The 23762-nt window shown below is 56.9% G+C and overlaps 1 protein-coding gene across 4 annotated transcripts; it reads left to right on the forward strand.

The window, feature by feature from the left end:
- The first annotated feature begins 9500 nt into the window (after positions 1-9500).
- SYNDIG1L (synapse differentiation inducing 1 like) lies at positions 9501-23717 on the forward strand. Of its 4 annotated transcripts, none has more exons than XM_038180446.2 (4): positions 9501-10278; positions 18540-19093; positions 20159-20296; positions 22128-23717. In XM_038180446.2, exons 2-4 carry the CDS (start codon positions 18563-18565, stop codon positions 22284-22286), a joined length of 828 nt encoding a protein of 275 aa, XP_038036374.2. In that variant the 5' UTR covers positions 9501-10278; positions 18540-18562; the 3' UTR covers positions 22287-23717. The 4 variants fall into 4 exon arrangements, with proteins under 4 accessions (XP_038036374.2, XP_038036375.2, XP_038036376.2 ...); XM_038180447.2 differs by having other exon boundaries at positions 18639-19093; XM_038180448.2 differs by lacking the exon at positions 9501-10278 and adding an exon at positions 10472-11331 and having other exon boundaries at positions 18639-19093.
- Positions 23718-23762: the final 45 nt, after the last annotated feature.

Consider the following 23762-nt stretch of genomic DNA (forward strand, 5'->3'; position numbering starts at 1 on the left):
GCTGCAGCCAGCAGATAGATAGACAAAAATTACACCAACTGTGCACCATCTTTATCCTTCCTTTTCAAGGAAAGGCCCAGACCTCTTACTGTTTTGTGGCACTGCTGCAGGATCAGGCTAGGCTACGGCAAGGAAAGAGATTTGTCAAGACTTGACAGGCAATTCCTGTGCATATAAAGATGGGAGAACAGGACTTTAAAGCATCCATGAAAACATTGGCAAAGGCTTTAAGGACCGGTGAGGCCAAGTTAGTCAATCCGCTGCTTTAAAGCAGCAGAAGTGACGATAATATGATCGATGCAGCTCAAGCCAGCAAGAAGCATGCTGCTGCTTTCAGAAGAACCTGCAAGGCATGGAGGAGAAGCCCTGTGGAGAGGGAATTACAATAATTGAACCAAATGGCCGTGTGGGTGTTTGCTGCTCTTGCAAGGTCATCACGGGATGCAGTCAATAAGGGTGTAAAGCCTGTACAAATTGCACAACCAGGGAAAAAGACAGGATATACATCGGTAGCCCACCCGCTTGGCCTGAAGGGCTGGCAGGACTGCTGCAGGACCCCTCGTGCCTTCAAAGCCCACCCATGGTGGGTACAGGGCCGGGGGCGATACCCAGCTGTGACAAGCCCAGCCAAGGCAATCGTGCAAAGCTGGCAAACGTGGCTGGAGGGGGAGTTGTTCTTAAAAATACAGGAGCTTTAGGCTGCTGAGAGAGGCTGTGGACGGGAAAGGATTTCTGGCCATGCAGGCCGAGGCTAGGACGTGCTGCTGTGAGGTGACCCTGAGTGGGACAGCGCAATCCAGGAGCTACACAGTCGTGGTGCTCATCAGGCCTTACCCACTCGGGCCCACAGCAGTGTTGCTGTGGTCTCCCAGGGGTGCTGACAGCATGCTTGGTGACCGTATGGCTTCAGTGGGCATAGGGCAGGCCGAGCTTCACCACCTACACCCCAAAGGTGGTGCCCAAGCTTCACCAGCAGCCAGGCACCATGCCAGGAGGAGAAACAAGAGGCTTGCCCAGGCCCAGCACTCTCTTCTGGGAGCTGCCCCAGGCCAGGGGGTGCCAGGGGGACCTCCCCGACCCCTCTCTTAGCCCAGGCTGCAAACACCGTCTGTCTGGGGCTTGTATTTTCACCTTTTAGAAAGGTACCTGTTAGTTTGCATCTTTAAACGTCTCACATATAACAATATCTTGAGCCAACGGATTATGGTGCGGCTGCTGCAAAGTGTTACCATTCATGCCGCAGCCCGGCTTTCTGGAAACCTGAAAAACTTCCCTCTTTATAAATGATCTCTAGTCTGAGGTTGAGCCCATTATTGCTACAGTTAAATCTATAACCCCAAGAACAGACCCAAATGAAAAACAAGCAGCTGCATGGACTTCAAGCACAGTTGGCTGCTATAGCTGAGTCTCCACAAGAAAACAAATACACTGCCTACTTCTTCTTAGATTAAACCTCCCTGCCACTGCCTGCCTGCTTCCGAGAGCACCTGGAGCTCGTCTAAGCCAGCGTGGCTCCAGAATGGCTGCAGATGCCGAGCTTGTCACAGGTCCAGCTCTGGGGGTGTCCTGGGCTTAAGGAGAGAAGACTGAACGGGCAATTAACATGACCACTGCTTCCCTCTGACCCCCACTGCTCTTGTATTTTTGTCTCTACCTCCAGGCAATATTGCTTCCCAAGGTCTGTAAAACTTTTCCTCCTGTTAACCTAGCCCCTGCGGGGTATTTCAGCATCTGATGTGAATGACTGTTGGCCTGCAATGGATTTCAGATGGTTCTTCAGTGCCCTCCGCAGTGCTTGGTCTTCAGCAGGGAGAGCACTGCGCTGGTCCTGCTGCAATGACTGGAGAGAGAGCTTCAATTATAAGCACTTATTTTTGGTAGTTCATCACTCAGTACAAATACTACCCTTTGAGATACATTTTTGCTTGCTTCTTTCAGCCCACAGGTGGCATATTTTGTAAAGTTTGACAAAAATCCGCTTGGCTGGTTTATTTTATTCAGATAGGAGGGGGGTAAAGTGATTTTAGCACCATGGGTATCTTCCAGATTTTGTTTTTTTCTCTTCCTGCAGTTTGATGCATTAACTTCAGCACATTCCTTGGCTACTCTGCTCTCACTCAGGGCCAATGCTGTCATTCTGCTGGAGGATGATTTGGTTACGAGAAGCAGATTTAACGTGATGGCATGGGCTTTAGCAGGACCCAGAGCCTGAAGGAGCCATTGCCCTCAGAACGTGAGACTCCAAGGACGCCCGAAGTGAGTTACCCTTGCCACAAGCACATTGTCTGCTGCTCCACACTGAGGGTTTCCCACCCATCCCATGGACCACGCTCTCCAGAGCCCTGTCTCAAGGCAGGTGTGAGCAGGAGGGCTGTTCTCCAGCCTTGCAGAGGTGCTTGCACAGCCCCCTGCAGCGCAGCTGGCACACATCCTGTCTCCTTCCTCAGGTCTGCAGCAAGGCAGCCCACCCACCACCCACGTTAGCATGTGCTTGTTGCCCTCCCCAGGAGAAGCTCCAGCCTTTCTGCTTGCCCTAACAATGTGTTAGGGCTACCAGCACCGAAAAAAGGCAACCACTGCCCACGAGTGATATCAAAGCCCCCAGAGCTCCCCTGGGAAGCAGTCAGGCTACCACAAAACACAGCTGTGGCATTTGAGCCTCCCCTGATGGGACACACTGCCAGCTCTCAATCTGAAACCGTGTCACCATTAGCTCAGCACATCCTTGGCTCCTACCCCAGAGCTGAGTCTCACCCGTTTTTCCCCTTGACAGGCTGTTCCTGGGGGTCTCCTCACCTTCACCTCCCGTCTCCCAGCAATTTCTCCCTGCCTCTCATCAGTTCTCTATATAATCCAAGCATTTTGTCATCGGTGCAGAGTCGAAGGTCTGTGAGCAGTGCCGTGGGCCGGCTGGCCTGCCAGCAGGCTGACAGTGACCCCAAAAACAGCCTGGCCAAGCGGGCTTGGTGGGACATGGTGCTCGGGGTGAGGTGCACCGAGGGGCTCAGGCTGTAGGAGCTGGCATCCAGGGCTTGCCAGCAGGGGGTTGCACCATCAGGAAATCTGCTGAGAGAATGCTGAGGGGGACGGGAGGTTACTGAGAAGGAATCCAAGGTCTTTCTGTGGAGAAACAAAAATGGAAATTTTGACCTTGTCTGAAGATCAGAAAAGGGCTGCAGAGCCAGGGGTTGACATTAATGAGCTGAGAGCAGAAGAAGGGCCTCTCTGGAGGTGCCTGCCCTCAATTTATCCATTTTCTCCCTATTAAAATCACACCACTCCCTGGGGAAGGCAGCTCCAAAGCCCATCTCATTTTGTCATTCGAATGAAGTGTTTGATCTGAGAATTATTATTATTTAATATCTGATGGCCGATAATGCTTCTGGCGCTGACCCAGAACATATGGGAGAGCCGGTCCCTGGCCCCAGGCTTTAGGACAGTGGTTCCAGCTCCCATTTAGTCACAGGACACCAGGATCCTGCTCTTAATGAAAAACGATGTGACGCATATGTGGTATGAGTCATTATAATGTTAACTACTGTTACTTCAAGCCCAGACATTGCCAGGATCGCTTTCCTCCCTGAAGATGATTCATGTGCCTCATGCGTGACAGTTCAGCCATTTTTTTTTTGCTTATTCAAGTGAATTTCAATATTTTTAAAGTGTTTGGGGGACAAGGCCCTTCTGTTCCTGCTTGCTGAGCTGATTTTCCCTAAAATTTCTACAGCCGGCTTCCTGGAGGCTTGACACCGGGAAGGAGACAATTCACTGCAGAGAGGAAAAACCCCGGGAGCTGCAGGTCGGGGTGCACAGTGGGAACCTCACCCTGCAAAAGGCTCGCTCCCCACCCAGGGATGTGAGGTGGAAAAGGTCCCTGTGTGCCCAGAAGCTGTATACAAGGCTCGGGGACAGGGCAGCGGGATGCTGGAGGCTCTGCAGAAGGCTCCTGGGCCGTGCAGGCAGGGGTGCGACCCCTGCCACCCCTCCTCTGTGCCGGCAAGGGAGCGAGCAGAAATGGGGAAGGCCCCCGCAGTGCTCACAGGGCTGCCACTTGATATCTTATTCCTAACCCTGCTGCCTCCCTTTCATCTCGGGCTTCGGCAGCGCTGTAAAGCTTCATTTCCAGAGACTGTGCCTCCTGCCAGTAGCTGAGCTAGGAGCTCCCCGGGGCTCCGTCTGTCAGACCGTAACGATGCTTTATTCAGCAGTCGGGCGGCGGGGGACCTGCCTTCCAGCAGGTGACCTCCAGCACAGGTGGGCTCTGTCTTTGCTGGGGATGGGGGTAACCCTCTGCGCCCACATCGCAGCATGGGAGCCACTGCAGAAGGGGGAGCCCTCAGCTGCTGTGGCTCCTGCCCACATCGACCTGTGCTCAGGCTGGGACACGTCCACACTCTTTGGATAGAGGTGTGCAACTCCCAGAAATGAGGGGGGAACAGAAAAAAAAAAAAAAAAAAACAGAAGACAATAAACAGTTGAGGAAGTGAAGCTGCACAGATCAGGCTCCTGTGGGATTTAAAGACTGAACCCCGTTGGTTCAAAGCCAGCTCTGGAATGTGGGATGTTTCCTCGCCGTCATCTCCTCTCCGTCCACCGCCCTATCCTGCTCCTTCCCTCTCGCCCTGCCAGCCCCGGGGACCGGGTGCTGCAGGCAGCGCCAGCAGCGCGGCTGTCCCTGGTGCGGGGAGGCTGAATCACGGCTGCCAGCCATTGACCTCACTTCCATCCTCATCGGAGCTGGCACAGCTTTCCAGGCAGGCACGTGTCACTGACTTCTGTTCTGGGGAGGAATTACGGCAAGCCTGCTGTTTGTGCCCTAAATGCAACATAACAGGATGCAGATGTGTACAGACAGCTCTCAAGCACCCTCACCTCTCTCCTGGCCCAAGCACATCTCATTTTTTCTGTATGAAGCTCACGGATTTTTTGGTATGGGCTGCACGGCGTAGAGGCTTGGGGCTGACTTGAGGGTCAGTGGCTTTTTCCCCTTGATTTTCTAAATTCAGTTCCATCTTCAGCAGAAGTCCCAACTTGGTGGCTACTTGGTGGCCCCATTCAAGCACTAAGTGACCACAGAGTCACAGCCCATAAGGCTGGGGAGGATCTTGCCAAAGTCATTGCATCCATCTCTCTGCTCCAGGGAGGGATCAGTTCTGCCCAGAACATTTTGGACAGATATTTCTCTAACCTGGTTTAAATCCTCCAGGAGTGGAGCCTCTGCAGCCTCTGCAGATAACCTGTTCCACTGCCGAGACATCCTGACCATTGGAAAGTTTCCACATGTAACCTCAGCCATAAATAACGTGTGCAGGTGTCAGGACAGGCTGGAATAACAGATTTCTGGAGGTGCAGCCTTTTCGTTTCATTTTCTCTCAGGAAAACACTGTGGTCTTGAGTGCTGGCTACAGACATTCGTCTGGACACCAAAGGAGAGCCCCAGAGTCCCTTCCCAGATGATATCCCTGTGTGGCAACTACCAGACAGGTAGTCCCAGCCCAGCTTCATTTTTTTTGAGAGAAAGTTACGTTTTATGGCCAGATTTACCATAAGGATCTGGCTGCCAGCAAAAGCAGCCAAAGCATATGGACCCTTGTTCTGGGTTTAGAGCTGCTTTGCTTTGCCAAAGTGATGCAAAGCAGTGAGCCTGCACACTGGGGTCCCTCCCCTATCCCTCTCATCCTCCAGATGTCCTCCTGATCAAATCCCTCCTCCTCCTTGCCCCCATCACGTCCTTGCATATAGGGCACTGTCACCCCACTCTTCCAGCCTCTGCCTCGGCTGGCTCCAGTCCAGGAGGATGAGCTTAAGAGGGCATTTAGGATTCACAGAGGTCTCTCACCCTCATAAGGACCTGCTTTTTTCTGCAATGACCTCCTCGCCCTCTTGTCCCAAGCGGGATGGGCATCCACATAGCCATCCTGGAGGACGGGAGCTGCCTGTGCTGAGAGGAGCTGGAGCTGCTGCCACACACTTCAGGCATCTAGCAAGGCTTCCTAGCTGAACCAGGGGAAAGGAAGGTACCACTGAATGGCTATTCATGGTATGTAAATTGAGAGCTTAATTACCGCAAGATTCAGGTGCTCTGAATAGCTTTCTAAAGGCACCCGCCTTCCTCCATCAATCATCTGCCGAAGGAAAGCGCCTGGCAGCAGGCAGCAGGAGCACCGCTCCCGCACCGCAGCAGGACAAGCCCCGCTTCCCCGAGACCCCTCGAGGTGCTGGTGGGGACCAGGGGGTGCGAAGGGACATCCCTGAGGGCTCCTCTGTGCTCCAGAGCTTTTGGTTTGGCAGCAGCCGACATTTCTTCTTACCAGGAGGGAGGAAAACGACGCTAATCCCAAAAGGAAGATATTCAAATATATTGCAGATGCAGGCTTTTCCTCAGCTTTTTTTTTTTGCTTTTTTTTTTTTTTTTTTAAGTTTGAGGCATCCGCGTTATCAGGTGCTAATGGTATTAGAGGCATGACAAAATCTGATGCAGGGTGCCACATTTCTTAAGGGACCTGTAGCTTGCGTCTGGCTTACTGCATCCTGCAAAATGGCCAGATCTCCCCATGCATGCTTAGAAACTTCATTCTACACCCCAAGGCGCTTCGCTTCTACACAAAACTCTTCTTTTTTTTTTTTTCTTTTTACTGTATTTTTCATCATAAATAATCTGAATTTGTCTTCTAATTGAAAAACTGAACTCGTCCATAACAGCTGAGTCACTATCAACACAGTACTGTAATATTTTTATTATTTTCTGTATCCCCTTATGAAAGCAATCTGACAGCGCGTTTGTGTTTTTTTTCCTCACCACTGTACATTAACCAGATGGTTTTCACTCTATTGTCCACAGATCCACCCACATCTTTCTTCCCTTAATGCTTCCAGTTAATTTAGAAATCACTAGCGATTATGAAAAGCCGAGGTTGTTCCTTCCAATATGCTTCACCCTCTACTTGTCCACACTTAATTTCTTCTCCCATCACGCTGCCCAATTAATTAGGTTTGGCTGATCCCTCCAAAGCTCCTCTCTCGGTTCTAGCTTTCACTAATCTGATCATTTTTAATAGCTGCAAATAGAAGCTAATCTGTTCAGTGCTGCCCCAGTCCCCGCGGACGCATGTGCAGAGCCCCGCCGCTCGCCTTGCTCCCTCGGACCGCGGGCCCTGCCTGACGCCTCCTGGTTGAGCAGGGCTTGCTTTTCATCTCCTCTTCGCTCTCTCCTTCTGCTTTTCTGCAGCTGAGTCCTCACCTTGGCGCAGCCCTCCCAATGATTTGGGGTTTTAGTGGTTTCGGTCCCTGTCTGGCGGTAAATCTTCCGTCTCGCCTCGCCACTCGTGACTGGTTGGCAGGAGTTCAGGCTCTCCGCATAAAGTGATCTGGTTTTTGGCCGTCAATAAAGGAGTGTTACCAAATCTGTCGTGGCGTATTTATCTGTTGCTATGTCTGTAGCTAGATGAAGCATGCGAAGCTCAGGACATATTGGCAGTGAGTTTTGAATGTTTGATAGAACATAATCAAAAACAAAAACCCACCTTCCTGTGCAAGGCAGCTCTGAAACACAAGCACAGCCTTTTACTCGCGTATTCTATGTCTACGGCAACGTTTTCATAATTATTTTTTGAAGAGAGGCATCATTTAGCTGGTATAACAAGCCCAATGTGATAACACGTCGGCTAATATTTAATGTAATGAGATCTCATTTCCTTCTGCTGGATGGGTTCTTGCCAGAGGTCTCCCTTGCTGCCTGCAGCTGAGAGAGGGGGGCCATTTGTACATCCATTTTTCTTTCATTCACCCCAGTGGATGCATAAATCTAGCTACAACTTTCAGCCGAGCAGGAGACTCCGGGTGTTATTGCCGCCTCTGCCTTGAATTCTGGCCCTTTTATCTCTCCGGGTAGGGAGGTTTCCCATGGGTGTTTTTTTCCTCGCTGCCCTGGAGGCGGCTCATTCCTGAACGATTCCTCTGGGTCACACGTTCCTTTCAGCCAGGAGGGCACAAGGAGAGCTCGTGTCACATCCCAGGGATGCTGCCCCACTCTGACACGGACCCGGTGGCTGCTGTTATAACAACGACCCCAAAACCACACAGCTTAAGCTGTTTTTCACCATACCTTCCTAAGCACAAGCATGTCCTCTGATACAAGCGCATGCATGCGTTTCTCCCGGAGCCGCCTGAGGTCGGCAAGGCTTTGATTGGGGATGCTAATGTCACCTTATCGTCACTAAAGCAGGAGAAGCAGAGCTGCAGCTCCGCCGCTAAGTGCTGCCTGTAAAGTTGGAGAGGGCTAATCCCCCGCCCAGCCAGCTAATCGCCGCGCCTGCATTTTAATCCAGCGATTGTGCGCGGCCCATGTGAAGGACGGAGCTGCCGAAAGCTGCTTGCGGGGGCAGAGCTGCCTGCACGCTGGCGGTGACAGCACTGCCACCCATCAGCCATCCTCCCCGCTCTCCTGCTCGTCCTCCTGCTGGGCATCTCGGTACCTCGGCATCGCGTGGAGCTACGGCAGCTCCCAGGGCCTTGGCAAGCCGTGGATCAAGAGGCTTCATCCAGCTACCAAGTTTTTATCTCAGGCTCCCCCACAGCATGGAGAGACAGGGTTTCAAGCTCACGACTTGCTTCCCACCACCCCAAGCCCCTCAGGCCTTGCCGAAGGGCTGTCCATGCATGATGAGGCTTTTCCTTCCTGGCCTTCTTTGTCAGCCCTTAATTAGCAGGTGCTGGCTGACCGTGGCTGCGCGGGGGCCAATAACCAAGGCACACTGCAGGGCTGCCTGCGGCAGGCTGGGCTCCAGCGGAGCGCATGCCCACTGGTACCAGCAGCTCCCAGAGGCATAATGGGGACCCTGGCTGGGGCTGTCACCCTGGGAAGGTCGCTGCCACCAAACTGTCCCAGCAAACACCAAGTCCCTGTATAACCAGCAGTGGCAGACCTCTGATGGCAGAGATGCCATAGGGCTGCTTTTTAGCAGCCCACCCCAACCTCTTTGTGGCATCCTGAGCCCTTTCCCATTTATCCCACTCCCTAGGGACATCTGCATGGACTATGTCCTTCTTGGGGTTTGCAGGCTGTGCAGGAGACCCCCCTGAAGCTATGCCAGCTGGGTCTGGCCAACAGGAGCACTTTTCCCTGGGGATCCCTGTATTAATAATAGCAACTCCGTGCTCCAGCTGTCACCCTGGAAGACAGTCCCCTGGCTGCAGCCACCAGCCTGTGGCTGGCATTCTGGGCTCGCATCCTTCCCGGAGCTGCTTGGGGATGCAGACAGTGGGACCTGGTTTGCCCCCAGGGAGCTGAAAGCTGCCAGGCACGGGGCTGTGACACTTGTTGCTGGTTCTCACTGTGAGGACACAAAGCCCAGGTGCTGTGCTTAGCCTGCACCATCCAGCCAGTCCCTTTGGTTTTGGAAAAGGCTCTCTGCAGCTCCTGGACCCCTCTGGGGGGGGTCCAGGCGCCCCAGCCGGGCCACCCTTCAGCCTCTCACACTTCTGCTGGCAGCCGTCACGCTGCTGGGTGCCCCTGAGCCGGGGAGGAGCCGGGATTTGGGGAGTTTGGGAGCAAGTAGGGAGACAGCAGGGGGGCTCGGGGAGCTGCCGGAGCGGCGGGGAGCAGCAGAGCTCCCGGGGCACCGTGGGGATGGAGGGGGGCTGCGGGAGGGACGGGCTGCCAGGGCCCGGGTGCCAACTCGCGCTGCGCTGATGCGAATCCGGATTAACTCCGCCAAGCGGGGCGACCCCCGGGCGGGCGGGCGGCAGCTCCCCGCAGGGCAGGGCAGGAAAACCCCGGGCTGAGCCGCAGCAGCAGAGCCCCCCCCGGAGCTCTACCTGCCCGCCGCGCCTCTCCGCCTTGCCGGGGGCTCCCCCCGGGCGCTGGGGTTGGAGAGGGGGGGGGGGGAGCGCCGAGCGCTGCGCCCTGGCGAAGGCAGCGAGCGGGAGGCAGCGGAGCCACTTCCAGCCTCGCCGTCTGAACGGGTGGCAGGGGACGGAGCCGCGCCGGGAGGAGGCTCCTGGAGCAGGGAACCGGCAACCGGGGAACGGCACCGGCCGCGCTCCGCCGCCGGGCGCACCGGGGCGCGGAGCCGCCGCCGCCACCGGAGGGCTCCGCCGCCTCCCGGCCGGCTCCGTGCCCGCCTCGGCGCCCCCCGGCCGTGCCCGAGGGCCCTGCCCGGAGCCCCCCCGAGCCTCTCCCCGCAGCCCTCGCCCCGCCGCAGCGCGGCCCCCCCCGCCGCGGCCATGCCCGCCGCCGCCCCGCCGCCGCCGCTCCAACTTCGCGGCTGAGCCCCGCAGGTAAGGGAGCGGGCTCCGAGCCGGGGGAGCTGGCGGTGCTTGGGGGGGGGGAAGGATGGGGATGGAGAGGGGACGGGGGGTCCCGGAGGGAATAGATGAGGAAGGTGGCGGGGGGTGTCGGGCCGTGCCGGGGGGCTGCGAGGTGCAGAAAGCGGGCAGCGGGCAGCCGGGGAGGGAGCGCCTGCTGCTGGGGCCGGGGGGCGGGTGGGGGGGGGCGAAATGGCAGGATTTCGGGAAAAGTTTTGCAGGCCAGCTATGGCACGGGAGCTGCAATGGCACCTTGCGCTGCTGCGTGCACGGGAGGCAGCCTGCGGGGCTCCCGGCCAGGCAGCTCGGCCGCCCGCAGGACTTGGGGGCTGCCCGCCCTCCTGCCCAGCCCACGGAGCCCCCCGAGACCCTCCCCCGGCTCCCCCCGGGCACCCCCGGGCAGCGGCAGGGGCAGGGACGGGGCTCGCTCCTGCAGCCGTGGGCAGCGGGGAGCCGTGGCCGCCCCGTGCCCCGCCGGAGCTGCACCTCCGCCCGGTGCCCCTGTGCCTGCCTGTGCCCGGGGGAAGAGCCGAGAGCCCAGGAGTTGGGAAGGGGAGAGCTCTCAGTGCCAGACCAGCGCCTGGTTATGATTCCTTCTCCGAAGCTGCTGCGGGTTTCGCCAAACCTAGGCTCTTCGCCACCAAGCCACTTTGCCGGGTTGCTTTGCCTCTGGAAAACAAATCGCCTTTCCGTCAGCTCAGGATCTGTCACCGGTAGAAACCTTTTTTTTTTCCCCAGGAGGACCCCGAGTGGAAGGTAGCACTACGTAAATGACAGGGCTAAGCAGAGGAGCGGGGTCTGAGGCTGCCTGCAACAACACAAGGCAAAAAAAAAAAGCCCCGGTCCCCTGGGGATAATAGCTGGTTACTTTGTAGGCTGTCAGGAGCAGGAATTACCCAATCAAAGATGTAGTGGCTGCATTTCTCCGGCAAAAGTTTCTCGTGTCATGAAAATGGCTGGCAGACCGAAAGCTTCGGGGAGCTGAATCGGCTTCACTTCAACTCCCTGAACCACCATCAGAGGCAGGTAATAAACACGATTATTAAAGAATGAGTAATTTGCTGCAGCTCCGGCGCGGTGAATTTGTACAGCAAATCCCGGCTTTTGCCTGGTACCAAACCCCTCCCTGCCCTCTGAGGTGGGGGAGGACGAGGTGAAGCCCACAGCTCTGCCCATCCTGCCCCCAACCCCGTTGGCATCAGACCCTCCGGACACTGAAGCACCATGCCCCTTCCCCAGGTCTCTCACCTCTCCTTGACCACTGCCCTCCCTCCTGTTTAACAGCCATGCCCGGAGTTGTTTTCTAGCTCTCTTGCAGGCATTTGCTCTGAATCAGGCAGATTTTTTGCTCTTTTCTGCCTATTTTCTAAAGCTGGGCCTGATTCTGGCAGGCAGTGCTCGTGGTACAAGTTCAAGGGGGTTATTTTAGGCCAGATCTTGAGCCAGCTTTTCTCTATCTGTAGAATTAGTGATGGGCAAATGATTGACTTTTCCAGCTGAGGAGCCAAGCCACAGCATTGAGACAGGAAAAAAAAAAAAAGTCCATTATAGATTTCCTCCAAATAGTCTTACTGCTGCTGCTTCTTAGTGAAGCGCAAAAGGCAGCAAAGCAGTCCAAATGCCTTGGTCAGCCTGGAGGGGAAAGCTGCACTCGTCTCCAGTGTTTTTCAGGTGCCTCGCTTCCAACAGCTTCCCTTTGGAGCGAAACGTTTCATCTCTCTCTTGAAAAACAAAGGCAGGCACAGGGTTTGTCCCCAGGCTCTGTTTCTGGAGAACCAAATGATTGCGTGACAATTTCCACCCAGCCCCATGGGGCCAGGTCGAGCCTCCCCAGTTGTGGTGGAGCTCCGGGGCTGGGCTCTCCCCGAATGCCCCGCAGACCCCACAGACCCCAAGATGCCAGGCAGGGTGAGATGGACGGGGCTGTGGCTTGTCCCCATGCAGCAGGGACATGCCAGGAGCATGCTGACAGCAGCTTTAGGGGTGCAGCCTGAGCGCAGTGCCAGGAGGGGCTGGTCTAAATCCAGCCTGGGGAAGAGCAATGAGCCAGAAAGAGAGGGAAAGCATGGATACAGCAAAGGCAAGGGCAAGCTCAGGGGGCCACTCAGCAAGCCGTGGTCAGGACTTGACAGAGACATTAAAAAGAGCACATGACATCGGTTTTCATCGGCTCTTCCCAGCCCCATGGCAGGTAACCTAGCAGTCGTGTCCTGCGTGTCTTTGCCCTTGCAGATGCTCCTGGCTGCCCCAGGGGGCTGCAGGGCCAGCAAGAGCTGCCAGCAAGAGCTGCAGCTGGGTGACAGCCTAACCTTTGAGGTTTGTTTGGAGCAGGAATGGAGGGATCTCTTCCTCTGCTGGAGACCAGCTGGCTGCACCCACGATGAGCACAGGCCGTGTTTGGAAACTTAGGGGTTGGAAAAATAAGCTAGAGATGTGCCGTGCCCAGAGTGTAAGTTCATTTTTTAAAGGGAGAGCAGCTCATTGGCAAATGAATTAAACATCTGAAGTGTGCAGGGGCACAGGGATGCCCCAGGAGAACAGGGCCACAGCAAGCAGGGTGGAAATAGCCCTGAGCTGAATGAAGGCAGATAAAATAAACAGGACGGTGGGGAAGGGAGGTGATGGCATGCGTCAGCCTTCAGGGTGGTTATGAATCATTTGTACGTATATGTTTTAAACAGAGACAAATGAGCAGCCCCGAACAACTGCTTTACATTGCCAGCCTCGACTGACAGAGGGGGGACTTGGAGGGAGATCCAGGATGAAGCCGGGGTTCAGGTCTCTCTCCTGGAGGAAAGCAGGGTGATGTTTGCCAGGTCACTCCTGCTCTGGGTGGCAGGCTGTGGCCAGGGGAGCACCTCAGGGTGCCATGGCCTGGGGGACGTGAAGGAAAAGAGCCTTGAAGTGGAGATGGTGGGACTGGAGCACAGGGTGACATGTAAGGAGACATGAGAGGAGCTTGGAGCCACCTGGGATACCCACCGTGTGCAGTTCAGTGCTAGGTATAAATAGTGATGAGGAAAATGTGATGGGAAACCGAAGACTGTAACCACTGGCGTAGGAAAACCAGCCATGAGTAAAATTACAATCCACAGGCACAAGCTTCTGTGTGCCTCCCAGCAGCAGCAAGAACACCCTGGCCATCAGAGAGCCTTGGGGGAGCTCCGTGAGCTGCTCCTGGCAGCGTGGGCTTGGTGTCCATGCGGGCACCCCATGCAGGGAGCCTGGTCTGGGCAAGGAACGGGTCTGCCTCCAGGCTGCGAGCTTCTGCAAGGCACAAGGCCCCGTAATTTTGGTTCTCAGCAGCCCTACACACACGGGTGTTTCCAGGCAGGCTGTTGCACTGAGGGCTGGGAGCCAGTACCCATCTCTCCAGGCAGCTTCGCGTGCAGCAGCCACAAGATTTCCTGAGGGTGGTCCTGAGCTGGGCAAGGGGAGCTTGAAGCCTGCCCCCAGCCTGGGGTGATGTTCCTCCAGGCCGGTGATTTGGGTGTTGCAGCAGGATGGGAATTTGCTTTTCCCTGGAAATTCTGGGCTGGAATTGTGTGGCCGAGCTCTCCTGGCGGGCTGGTGCCTCCAAGGGCTGGCGATGCTGAGCGACAGCCCCGGCAGCCTCCCCGCGCTGGAGTCATCGTGCTGACCCGTGCTTTCCCCCAGCAATCCCTCTTGGCCATCAAACCAACGTGTGGCAAGGCACAGAGGCCTCCGGTGGGAGCTATCAATCGGTTTTGATGGGCACCGAGTGCTCCCGCTGCTCACCAGGGCTGGCTGCTGAGCGCTCTGCGGGGCTGGAGGTTGGGTGGGCGCAAGTGCACAAGTCCCTAGGGCTGAGCTGATGGTCCCAGCGCGGCTGTTGGCACCTCCAGGGCTCACCCAGCCCCAATCCTGTCCTGGCCACCTCCCCAGCCCAGTGCTGCCGGCCAGGTCACCCCTTGGGCAGCCACCCCACAGGCTGCAGCGCCAGGGCAGCCCCTGCATCGCACCCCGCACCCCGAGCCAGGCTGCGGGAACTCCTGCCAGCAGCTTTGTTTACTTGGTGTCTCTCCAGCTGAAAAAAAAGGACACGGAGAGACTCCGGACGTGCTAATTTTACACCTAGCCGCCCGCACAGCCGCGTGTCTCACCACCACCCCTCTCCTCCAGCCCTCCTCCATCCCCACCGCCCCCCAGCTCGGTGAACGCCCCCCTCGCAGCCGGGGCACGCACTTGGGGACCCCCCCGGTGCCTTTCCACTCTGTGCCTTCCCCCGGCCCCCGCGCTGCGTGGAGCACCTGGGACATCTAGCGGCCACCTCTCCAAACGCCGGGCCCGAGGGGACGCGGTGGCAGCGGCCCCCCGGGGGCAGGACAGCCGGGGTTGGAGGGCAGCCCCCTTCTCCTAGCTCGGAGCTCACGGCCGGAGTTGATTTCCAGAGGTTTAGGGGCTGGGGTCGCTGCTGCCGAAGCGCCCCGGGGGCTGGATGTGCTGTTGCTCCCCGTTAGGAGCGGCGCAGGAGCTCTGGGCGCAGCGGGGTGGAAGCGCTGCTGCAGAGAAACGTTTTAACCAGGGAGAGCAAAGGCTCGGCTTCCACCTGGAAATTGCCCAATTTGACTCGCCAGCCTTGAGAAGCAGCCCACCGCGTCCCAATTCTCGCAGCAATTTCGTCTCTGCTGGAGCCGGGAGCCCGCTGCCGAGGCCCTGGCTCTGTACCCGTTAGGAGATCAGACGAGTGAGAGATCAGCTCACCCCTTCCAGCTCCATCAAACTGGCTGCATTGAAGTTGTGAATTTGCTGCTTCCCATCACAAACACGCTCAGCTGTCCTCCCTCTAACCCGTGCCTGTTGGCTCCGTGTCAATCCTCTCCCACCGCTGCCCCCACCGTGCCCCTTTGCTCCTCTGGGTGCCACGGCTGCCGCCACGTGTCCTCATTCCTCATTCCTCCTCCGCCAGCCAGAGCACGGCTGCTTTCTGCAGCGATGCCTGCTGGCCTGATAAAAGGGTTTTTATTCTCCCCTCGAGCTGCACCTGACCCCAAGGCTCACAGCTGTGATGGGAAGGGTGCCGGCCACATCTCCATGTCCCTGCTCCATCAGGAGTGGGACCGTTGCTGTCCTGGGGCCACAGCAGCTGTACCTCTCTGTGATGCTGCTTCCCAGCAGTTTGTGCTGTCCCCTGCCCCCAGACCCATCAGGGACACGGCAGCACAGCGGGCATCACTCCCCGAGCACGCCAGCCTGCAGGGTGCTGGTCCCAAGGGACAGCCTCTGGCCAGGCAGAGCTGACCTTCTCACTCGGGAGCCTGGGGACGTGCAAAGAAATCCCAACCTCCTAATGAGCCCGGGAAGCCAGGCAGAGTGTTTGCTTGACAGGGCAATTAGACGATGATTGATTCCTGGAACAGCTACTTAATTCACCATTAACTGGGCTTATCGTGGCCAGCATCTGCGCTGAGGGTCCCAGCGAGGGCTGCGCCGCCAACCTGCGCCAGCCACGGGGCCGGGGTGCGGGGCTGGGCTGCACGATGAGCAGAGCTGGGGTTGGCACCTCGTTATTGTCAGGCCTTATTTTGGCTCTTTCCATCCAGCAATGGGCTGGAGAACGCTGCAGCTGCCTGGGGGAGCCTGGGGGAGCCCAGTCTCATGGTTCGTGGTGCCAGGGGGATGAAGCAGTTTGCAGGGAGCCAGCATTTGCTCCTGTCCTCTGCAGGGCTCAGCCTGCCTGCAGTGATGGCTGAGGCACGGGGCTCTGCCCCTCAGGGGTGTCCTGGCCGGACACAAGGCCAGAGGATGTCTGTTCCGTTCCTCTTCCCCCAAGCCTGGTTATTACCGGGCTTACTTTATTCAGTCCCAGTGTGGCCAAATTCTCTATGGGATCCAGATAAAACGAATGGGGTTTGGGGAAGACCGCAGGGCTGCACTGGTTCTTCCCAGCCCTGCACTCTCCCCGTGATTCCCTCCAGTATTATCTCTGGTGTTTTTATGGCCCAGTGCATGGTACAAGCCTGCCCTGCAGAGGCGTGCCATTGCAGTCAGCCCAATGGGTGCTACAGCTGCACTCCATGGTCCCGCTGCATCTGTATGAGAATGGCAGTGAGACCTTCATTCTTCATTTCCTCCTGGTCCCAGCAGCCCCGTTACCACCCCATGCTTCTCCCAGAGAGAGGAGTTGCTCTTCTGGGCTCCCCATGTGGCCACGAGGACCCCTCCTGCAGCCCCTGCTGGAGGTGGCAGCCCCACTTCATCCAGCTCGTGCGCTTCAGAGCACACACCCTGAGCACCCCCTGCCTTCTCCCACGCCACTTTTGGGGTTCCTAATGCCTCTTGGCCCTTCTTTCTTCAGCCCATGTGCTGAGTGCCAGCCAGCTGTGAGCCAGCAGCTTTGCCACACACCTCTCTCCCTCCTCAAAATCGGTGCCGACGACCTGGTGCATGACAGGCAGCATCCTCCACGCCTGCAGCATCCTCTTGCTGGCAGCCTGCCCACAGCCCGGCTGCGGCTGCTTCCCAGCACATTTGGGCTCGGATCCCAGCAGGTTGCCATCCCTCTCCATCGTGGTTCAGAGCCAGAAACACTTCTGGAGACGAGGTGTTGGTGCCTCAGCACAACCACCAGCTCTCTCTTGCTGGACCTTGGTGTCCTGCTGCAAGGTGTCCTGCTCCAGGTTGGGCTCCTACATTTGAGGGATGCTCAGGGTCTGGTCAGCCCTTATAATTTCATTAAAAAAGAAACATATTTCATCAGAAATCTAATCTGCATGTTGAGGGAAGCAAAGAAGATGTTTGTGCGTTCCTCACCTGGAAGCAGGGAGGAGGCTTTGTGCTCCGAGCACATTTATCTGGCTCTGTGCAGGAAATAAAATGCTCTGTGGTACCAATAGGCATCGTCTTTAAATATTGGGAAAATGCTTCGCAGCCATCTGCCACAGGAGCCACTGAGTGCTTTATTAGTAAGGTGGGAGGGTGAGGAGAGCAGACAATGATTTGGGGGAGGGAGGTGTGGAGGGCACTCGCCAAAATGTGCAGTGCTTTAGCGATGCAGGAGTGCTTTTGAATGGCTTCATTTTCCTGAACAGCTTTCCAAAATGCAACGACCGCTGCCAAAACAAAACCCATCAACGAGGACATTTACAACAGGCTACAGCACTCAAACCTGTGCACTGTGGCAGAATTCGTCTGAGGGGAACAGGACCGCTTGGGAGGCAATCGGGCTGTTCACTCCCTGGAGCTTTCGGCTCCAACTCCTTCATTTCTGTTTTCCTCCCGAGGGTTGGTTTGGAGCCAAGGTGATGCACCTCCCGTCAGAAAGGCTGGTGCGCCACTGGGAGCCCTGTAGCAGGTGGCAGCGTGCCTCTGCCGCGCAGCATCCTGCAGAGGAAGCAGCTGCAGAGGTCTCTGGGGAGGAGAAGCAACCTTTGGGCTTGCGAGGCAAGAGGGTGGCACGCTCCGGGAGCCGGGAAGGTGCCGGAGAGCGGCTGTAAAACACAGCGCTCGGGTGCCGAGGAGCACAGGGCGATCGTTTCTCTCTCTCCTGGGGGATTCGGGTATCTCACTACGCAGTGTCTTTGTGCCAAGGTGGGTTGGAGAGCCAAAATAGCAAGCGCTCCTCGGAAGAAACGGGGTTGAAACATTTCATCTCAGAAATTTTCATGCCAAAAAGAAAAAAAAAAAAAAAGAGAAGAAGCAGGGCGGTGTTTCAGCGCTCTGAAATGGAGGAACGGAGCAGGGAGGGGAATTTTCCTGAGGCAGGAATTGGTGTTGACATCTGTAGCTGAGGGATCCTGGCTTTCCTTGACTGCTGCCTCCTCGTGTCCCAGCCCTAGCCTGTGAAACGGCCCCAAAAATCAGCCTGTGCCCATGAAGGCCGTTAGCTGAGCACGTAATGCCCACAGGGCTGTAATTCCCCATGCCAGCCTCCACTTTGGGAATTCAGGAGGGCCCCTCAGGTGGATGTCAGCCCCTTAGCTACTTCAGTGCTGTTACGCCTTGCAGCAGCACAAATTAGGAGCCAGCACAAAAGATACAGAAGGTCCTTCCCTGCCAGGCTGTGCGTGGCCATCTCGAGATGCATTATAGATACAGCAAATCCTCGTCTTAATCCAGCCTGAATCAGAGCTTCCTGTCGCACGGCTGCATCCTTATCTTGCTGGGGAGGGACAAGGAGATGCTCAGTTTGCCGAGATAGCATTCAAGCTGGGGAAAAGGGGGGGAGGGCCCTTGTTTTCCCCAGCCTCGCCAAATCCTTCTGTTCCCGCTAGCCCCGCCGTGACATCGGCTCCGCATGGGCGACAGGCGTTTGGGCTGCCGTGCCTCGCTGCAGTGCCAGCTCTTCCCTCCCACTCTCTCTGCTCCCGCAGGATCGCTCTCCCCTTCCACCCGCAGCATGGAGAGCGTGCGCGAGCTCCAGGACCCGCTCCTGGCCAAGGCCCACGGGCACCTCCGCGGCACCTACTCCTACCACCAGCATCACAGCCAGGACTACCCCAGCCACCGCTGCCAAGGGAAACTCTACTCCTACATCTTCCAGAACACGGGCGGTGCCAGGACTCACCAGCTGCTGGACGCCAGCTCCCTGCAGCTGGCTGTCGAAGCCTTGTACGGCCCCAACTTCATCCTGGTGAAGGATGAGACCGCTCTCAAGGCCAAGGACAGCAAGGCGGAGAGCTGCGAGACCACTTTCACGGAAAGCAAAGAGGCCCCGTCTGAAGGGCCTGAGGGGCACGAGGCGCAAGGGTCACGCCTGGTAGAAAGCGACATCCGCATCCAAACGGTGTCCTACGAGGTGGAGGAGGAGGAGCTGCAGGAGTACGAGGTGAGCTCTGCGCGGTGGGACGGCACCAAACGCCTCCTCTGCTACCTCTGGTCCAACTTCTTGGGCATACATTACCTCTTCTTTCCCTTTAGCTTCGCTCCCAGACCCCACCACCTCCTGTCTCACCCCTCACTTTCTGTGCACCAAGGTTTTCTTCCTCCTCCTTATAATTTCCAGCCCGTTTCCCTCACAGCAGACCTCAGGAGGAGGCCACCAGCTTCTCAGGTCCCTGAGGCCGGCAGTGCGGGCTGCCCAGCCCAGAGCACGGCTCTGCCACAGCCCCGTGCCTCCCCCACAGCCGTGTATCACTCAGAGGACAGGCTGCCGGGAAAGCCCTGGCCGAATGCAGGCGGGTTCGTGGCAGCTGATCTGAGCAATGGGATTGCTAAGAGGACAGGACACATCGCCGCTCCGCTTCAGCCGCTTTCCCTCAATTTCTAAATTAGTTTAGCGGGGTATCGATCTGCCGGTCCCTAATGGGGATAAGGCACTTTGTTTAAGTTTGTTTGAGCTGACAAACAGCCAGTTCCACCAAAGCTCAGGGTATTTCAGTGTGAGAATATCTCCCAGGGAAATCCCAGACCCCCAGCAAACGAGCTCAGCGTTTGCTCTGGCAGGGAGCCGAGGAGCGGCTCCGCTCCTGAATGTGCTGAGCTACGGGTTTTCTCATCTAACCAGGCTGAGACACTGAGATATTTCTGAAACTCACCCTTGAACCTGCAGGTAGGAAACATGTGAGACTATGTGGTGGGGCTGGGGTGGAGCAGGAGGTGAGGGAAAGGGCTGAGAGGGAGCCTCGGGGCGCAGCGTGGCGAGGAGCCTGGTGGCACGAGGAGATGGGTGCCTGCAGCCCCTGCTCCCCCGCCCTGCCAGGTCGGGGAGAAAACTTCTGGGGGGCTTGGGGTGCTGTCAGACATTTCTTCCATCCCTGTGTGCTGCTCTGGCAGGGCTCTGATTCATGCAGGTTCATTAGGAGTGGATGGCAGGGCGTGGGGCAGCTCACGGACGTGCTGCTGGAGCTTCCCACCACCTTCCTACCAGCCCTGACTTCATCCCTTTTTGCAGAGCGACTCCTCCAGTGACAGCGAAAGCGAGGACCATTTCCTGATGCTTCCTCCCCGGGACCACCTGGGCTTGGCCCTGTTCTCCATGCTGTGCTGCTTCTGGCCCCTGGGGATTGCTGCCTTCTACTTCTCCCAAGGGGTAAGAGATGTCCCGGCCCCCTCTGCTTGCCTGCATGTGCTCAGCCCTGGTGCCAGGGTCCTGCAGGGACCTTTCTGCTCACCTCTGTGTTGTGCCCAGACCCCTGAGGGCTGGGGCATCCTGATCCTGGATGGCTCCACAACTGCCATGGGGCTGCAAGCCCTCCAGCTCCTATTTTGGGGGCAGGCTTTTCCTTTGGGCTTTCAGGTGCTGTTTAGGGAACCGGGGCTCCCGTTGGTTCCTTGCTCAGGTTCTCACCCTCCAGCCAAGTGAGGATAACAGCCTTTTCCACCTACCCTCCCATTCTCCAGTAGTGTGGAGGTCGTGCACCATAATTTCATCTGCACGGAGGTAGCCCATGACCTGGAGACCAGGAACAATGGGGACTATGGTCTCCCCATCACCGTGCGGCTCCACCTTGCCCCTGTTTCTATTCCTCGTTGGCTGAACCCTCTGAGCCAACACCAGACTGTGAGCAGCTGGAAAGCAGCATCTCATCCAATTAAAACTCCTCCAGGATTCCCAAAGATCCTGGGTTCGGGGTCTACACAGGGTGTCCAATTCCTCGTTGCCTTCCCTGGGGAGTGATGCTGCTGAGGGCACCTTTGGGAAAGCAGGAGAGGCTGGAGAGTGGCGGCCCTCGGGCTGCAGTAACGTGGAGGAGCTGCTGCCTTCTGCAGGGCTTTGCTCAGAGCCTGCTCACAGTCACGTTACTGTCAGCCCAGAATAATTCGTGTCGAGCCAGGAGATTCGCTCCGTGTTTGCACGGATGCTGTTGTACCGAGAATAGAAGGGGGACAGGTGTTAAGAAGTTAAATCAAGAAGATAGAAACAGAAATGGAAAAGTATCTAACAGGAGCACCTGGCACAGAGCCGGTGAGAGAAGGGGGAAGCTCCAACTGCCTGGGACCTGAGAAGTGGCTGATTTCACATTTTTGTGTGCGGTGTGGGGTCGCACAGTGCCTTCGCCATGTGATGATGTGCTTTGTACAGCTCACGCTTGGCTCCCTGTGCTGTAATTACCCTTTGGGTTCACTGTCTTGGCAAGGAGCATCCCTTCAGGCTGTGTCTGTGTCTGTTTGAGCCCCAGTAGCAAGAGATATTAGGAACAGGTCTGGATGCACCCCGTGCACTCGGGGAAGCTGGAAGTCTCCAGCCCTGAGAGCTAACACCCACGTTTGCCCCCGTCACGGGCTCCATAAGCCCTTCTGTGTCAATAGGTTTCAACTGAAGACTCAAACCTGACAAAATCCATTAAATATCGTTAAATGGCTTCCTGTTCCTTCATTTTGGTGCTCTCCCAGCCTTCCTAGGATAAAGTGGCTGGGGCTGGGCAGCTGATTCATCTGTGCACTGAACACGCACAGAAGCCCCAGCTCCAGGAGAGTGACAATATTCTGCCCGAGATCTTTTTAAACACAGACTGATCAGCAAAAAATGCAGAGCATCGGCAGGCTTCCCGCTTAGCCCACTCAAAGCACCAAAATCTGTTTGCAGAGCGCGGCGATGTAACCGATCCGCTTCCAAGATAAATTTAGGTATCAGAAAATGCAGCACTTAGCCTGGGGCCCTCCCCGGGTCCACACAGAGAGGACACCTGCAGAGAGGACATCAGGCCTGAGACTCCTCGCTGTGGATAGATCTGGCCCTCTGGGTTTGCCTGTGTTTTTGGTGAGGGGGGCCATTTGGATGCCTGCACACCCCACACGTAGCTTGATTGGGGCACGTTCCAGCTCATCCCTGTGCACATCCATCCCCCTGTGCGTGCTGCATGAACCCGTATCGCAGGGGGACGAGAAGGTACAGCTGTGTGTGCTTCTTCTTCCTCCAGACCAGCAAGGCTGTCTCCAAAGGAGATTTCCACCTGGCCAGTTCAGCCTCCCGCCGAGCCCTCTTCCTCGCGGCGCTCTCCATCACCATCGGCACAGGCGTGTACGTCGGGGTGGTGGTGGCACTCATCGCTTACCTCTCCAAAGGGGGCCACGTGTAGCTGCCGCCTGCACACCAGCACCGTCCCCAGCCGCCAGCCCTCCTGGGATCGAGCTTTCCTGCGGAGCACAGGGTGCCAGTGCTCGCAAGGGCTACCCGCACGGCAGGACCCAGCCCTGGATGCCCTGTGCAGGCTCTTTCCCTTTTCAGACTAACAGCAGATCCTTGGAGATATTCAAAACCACCTGGATATGGTCCTGGGCAACCTGCTCTAGGTGGCACTGGTTGGGCAGGGGTTGGACCAGACGGCCTCCCGAGGTCCCAGCCAGCCTCAGCCATTCTGTGAGCCGGTGACACCCGTTCTGCCCGGTGCTGTGGGGTGACACCATCCCACAGCAGGGAACTGAGCAGCGGGCTGCCTGCAGGGACCAGGAGGAGCACCTTGGAAGGAGTACAAGAGCGATGCCGCATCCTGCTGCCAGCTTGGTGCCCCCATCCCTGCAGGGCTGTGGCACCCCTGCAGCCATCAGGCAATGACTGCTCTTTCTTCTGGGCATCTGGGGGTGGTGTCAGGACTCCCATGATGGGGACAACGCTCTCGTTTTGGTGCCATGGGTGGCACCTGGCCCTTCAGCTGCAGCGAAGGAGGAGGGCACAGCATGGACACAACCAAAAGGTCCTGGGGTGCTCTCTGCATCCCCCTCGGGACAGATCCATGGTCACCAGCCCATCCCAGACAAAAAAAAAAAAAAAAGAACAAGGAGAAATGCAAGCTGCAGACACTGCTCATCAAAGGTGTCTGGCAGAGCCAGCAAGGCTTTCCAGCATTCATAACGACTGCCACGCTAATTGCAAGTCGGGGCCCCAGGAAGGCCGGCATCCCTCGCTGCTTGGCCCTGGGGAGACTTGCAGGGGGAATTTCTGCCCAAGAAGTGACCGGGGGGGAGGAACCAGGGGGAAAGACCTCAGCTCTCGGCACTAGGTCGGGGGCTTGAGCACCAAAGGGGTGGAGAGGAAGGGCTGGCACAGCTTGCAGAGCCTGGGGTGGGGTGCTGGGAACGAGGGCACAGGGTCCTGAGGGGGGAGGTCTTGGAGGCAGCACGAGATGGGGGCATCTCCATCATCCAAAGGCAAGGAAAAACTGCACATCCACGTCTACAACTTACTTGTGCCAATTTGTGTGTTGTCAGCGGCACACCAAGTGCTTCGGGGTGGATATGAAGGCAATGACTGCCCCAAAGGGCTCCCCCTCCCCAGTATCCTCCTTGCCCCTCTCTGCCCATGGCTCTGCAAGAGGCGCAGCGTGCCCCTCCGGCTGCGTGTCATTCAAATGTACATTTCACCCTAAAGAAGCATGTTAATGTCTGCGATTTCTGTTGTACTCGAGCCATAAAGGAGAGAAGCACATCAGAGACCTGTTCAGAAGCAGTTCTGAGAGTTCCCATTATCTTTTATAATGTGGAAGAGCTAATAAAGGAGCAGGCGAAAAGGATGCTGTTTGTAACAACGCGGAGCTGGAGCGGGAAGAGGGGAGCTC

Source organism: Anas platyrhynchos, chromosome 5 (genome assembly GCF_047663525.1).
Source record: "Anas platyrhynchos isolate ZD024472 breed Pekin duck chromosome 5, IASCAAS_PekinDuck_T2T, whole genome shotgun sequence".
Lineage (NCBI taxonomy): Eukaryota > Metazoa > Chordata > Aves > Anseriformes > Anatidae > Anas > Anas platyrhynchos.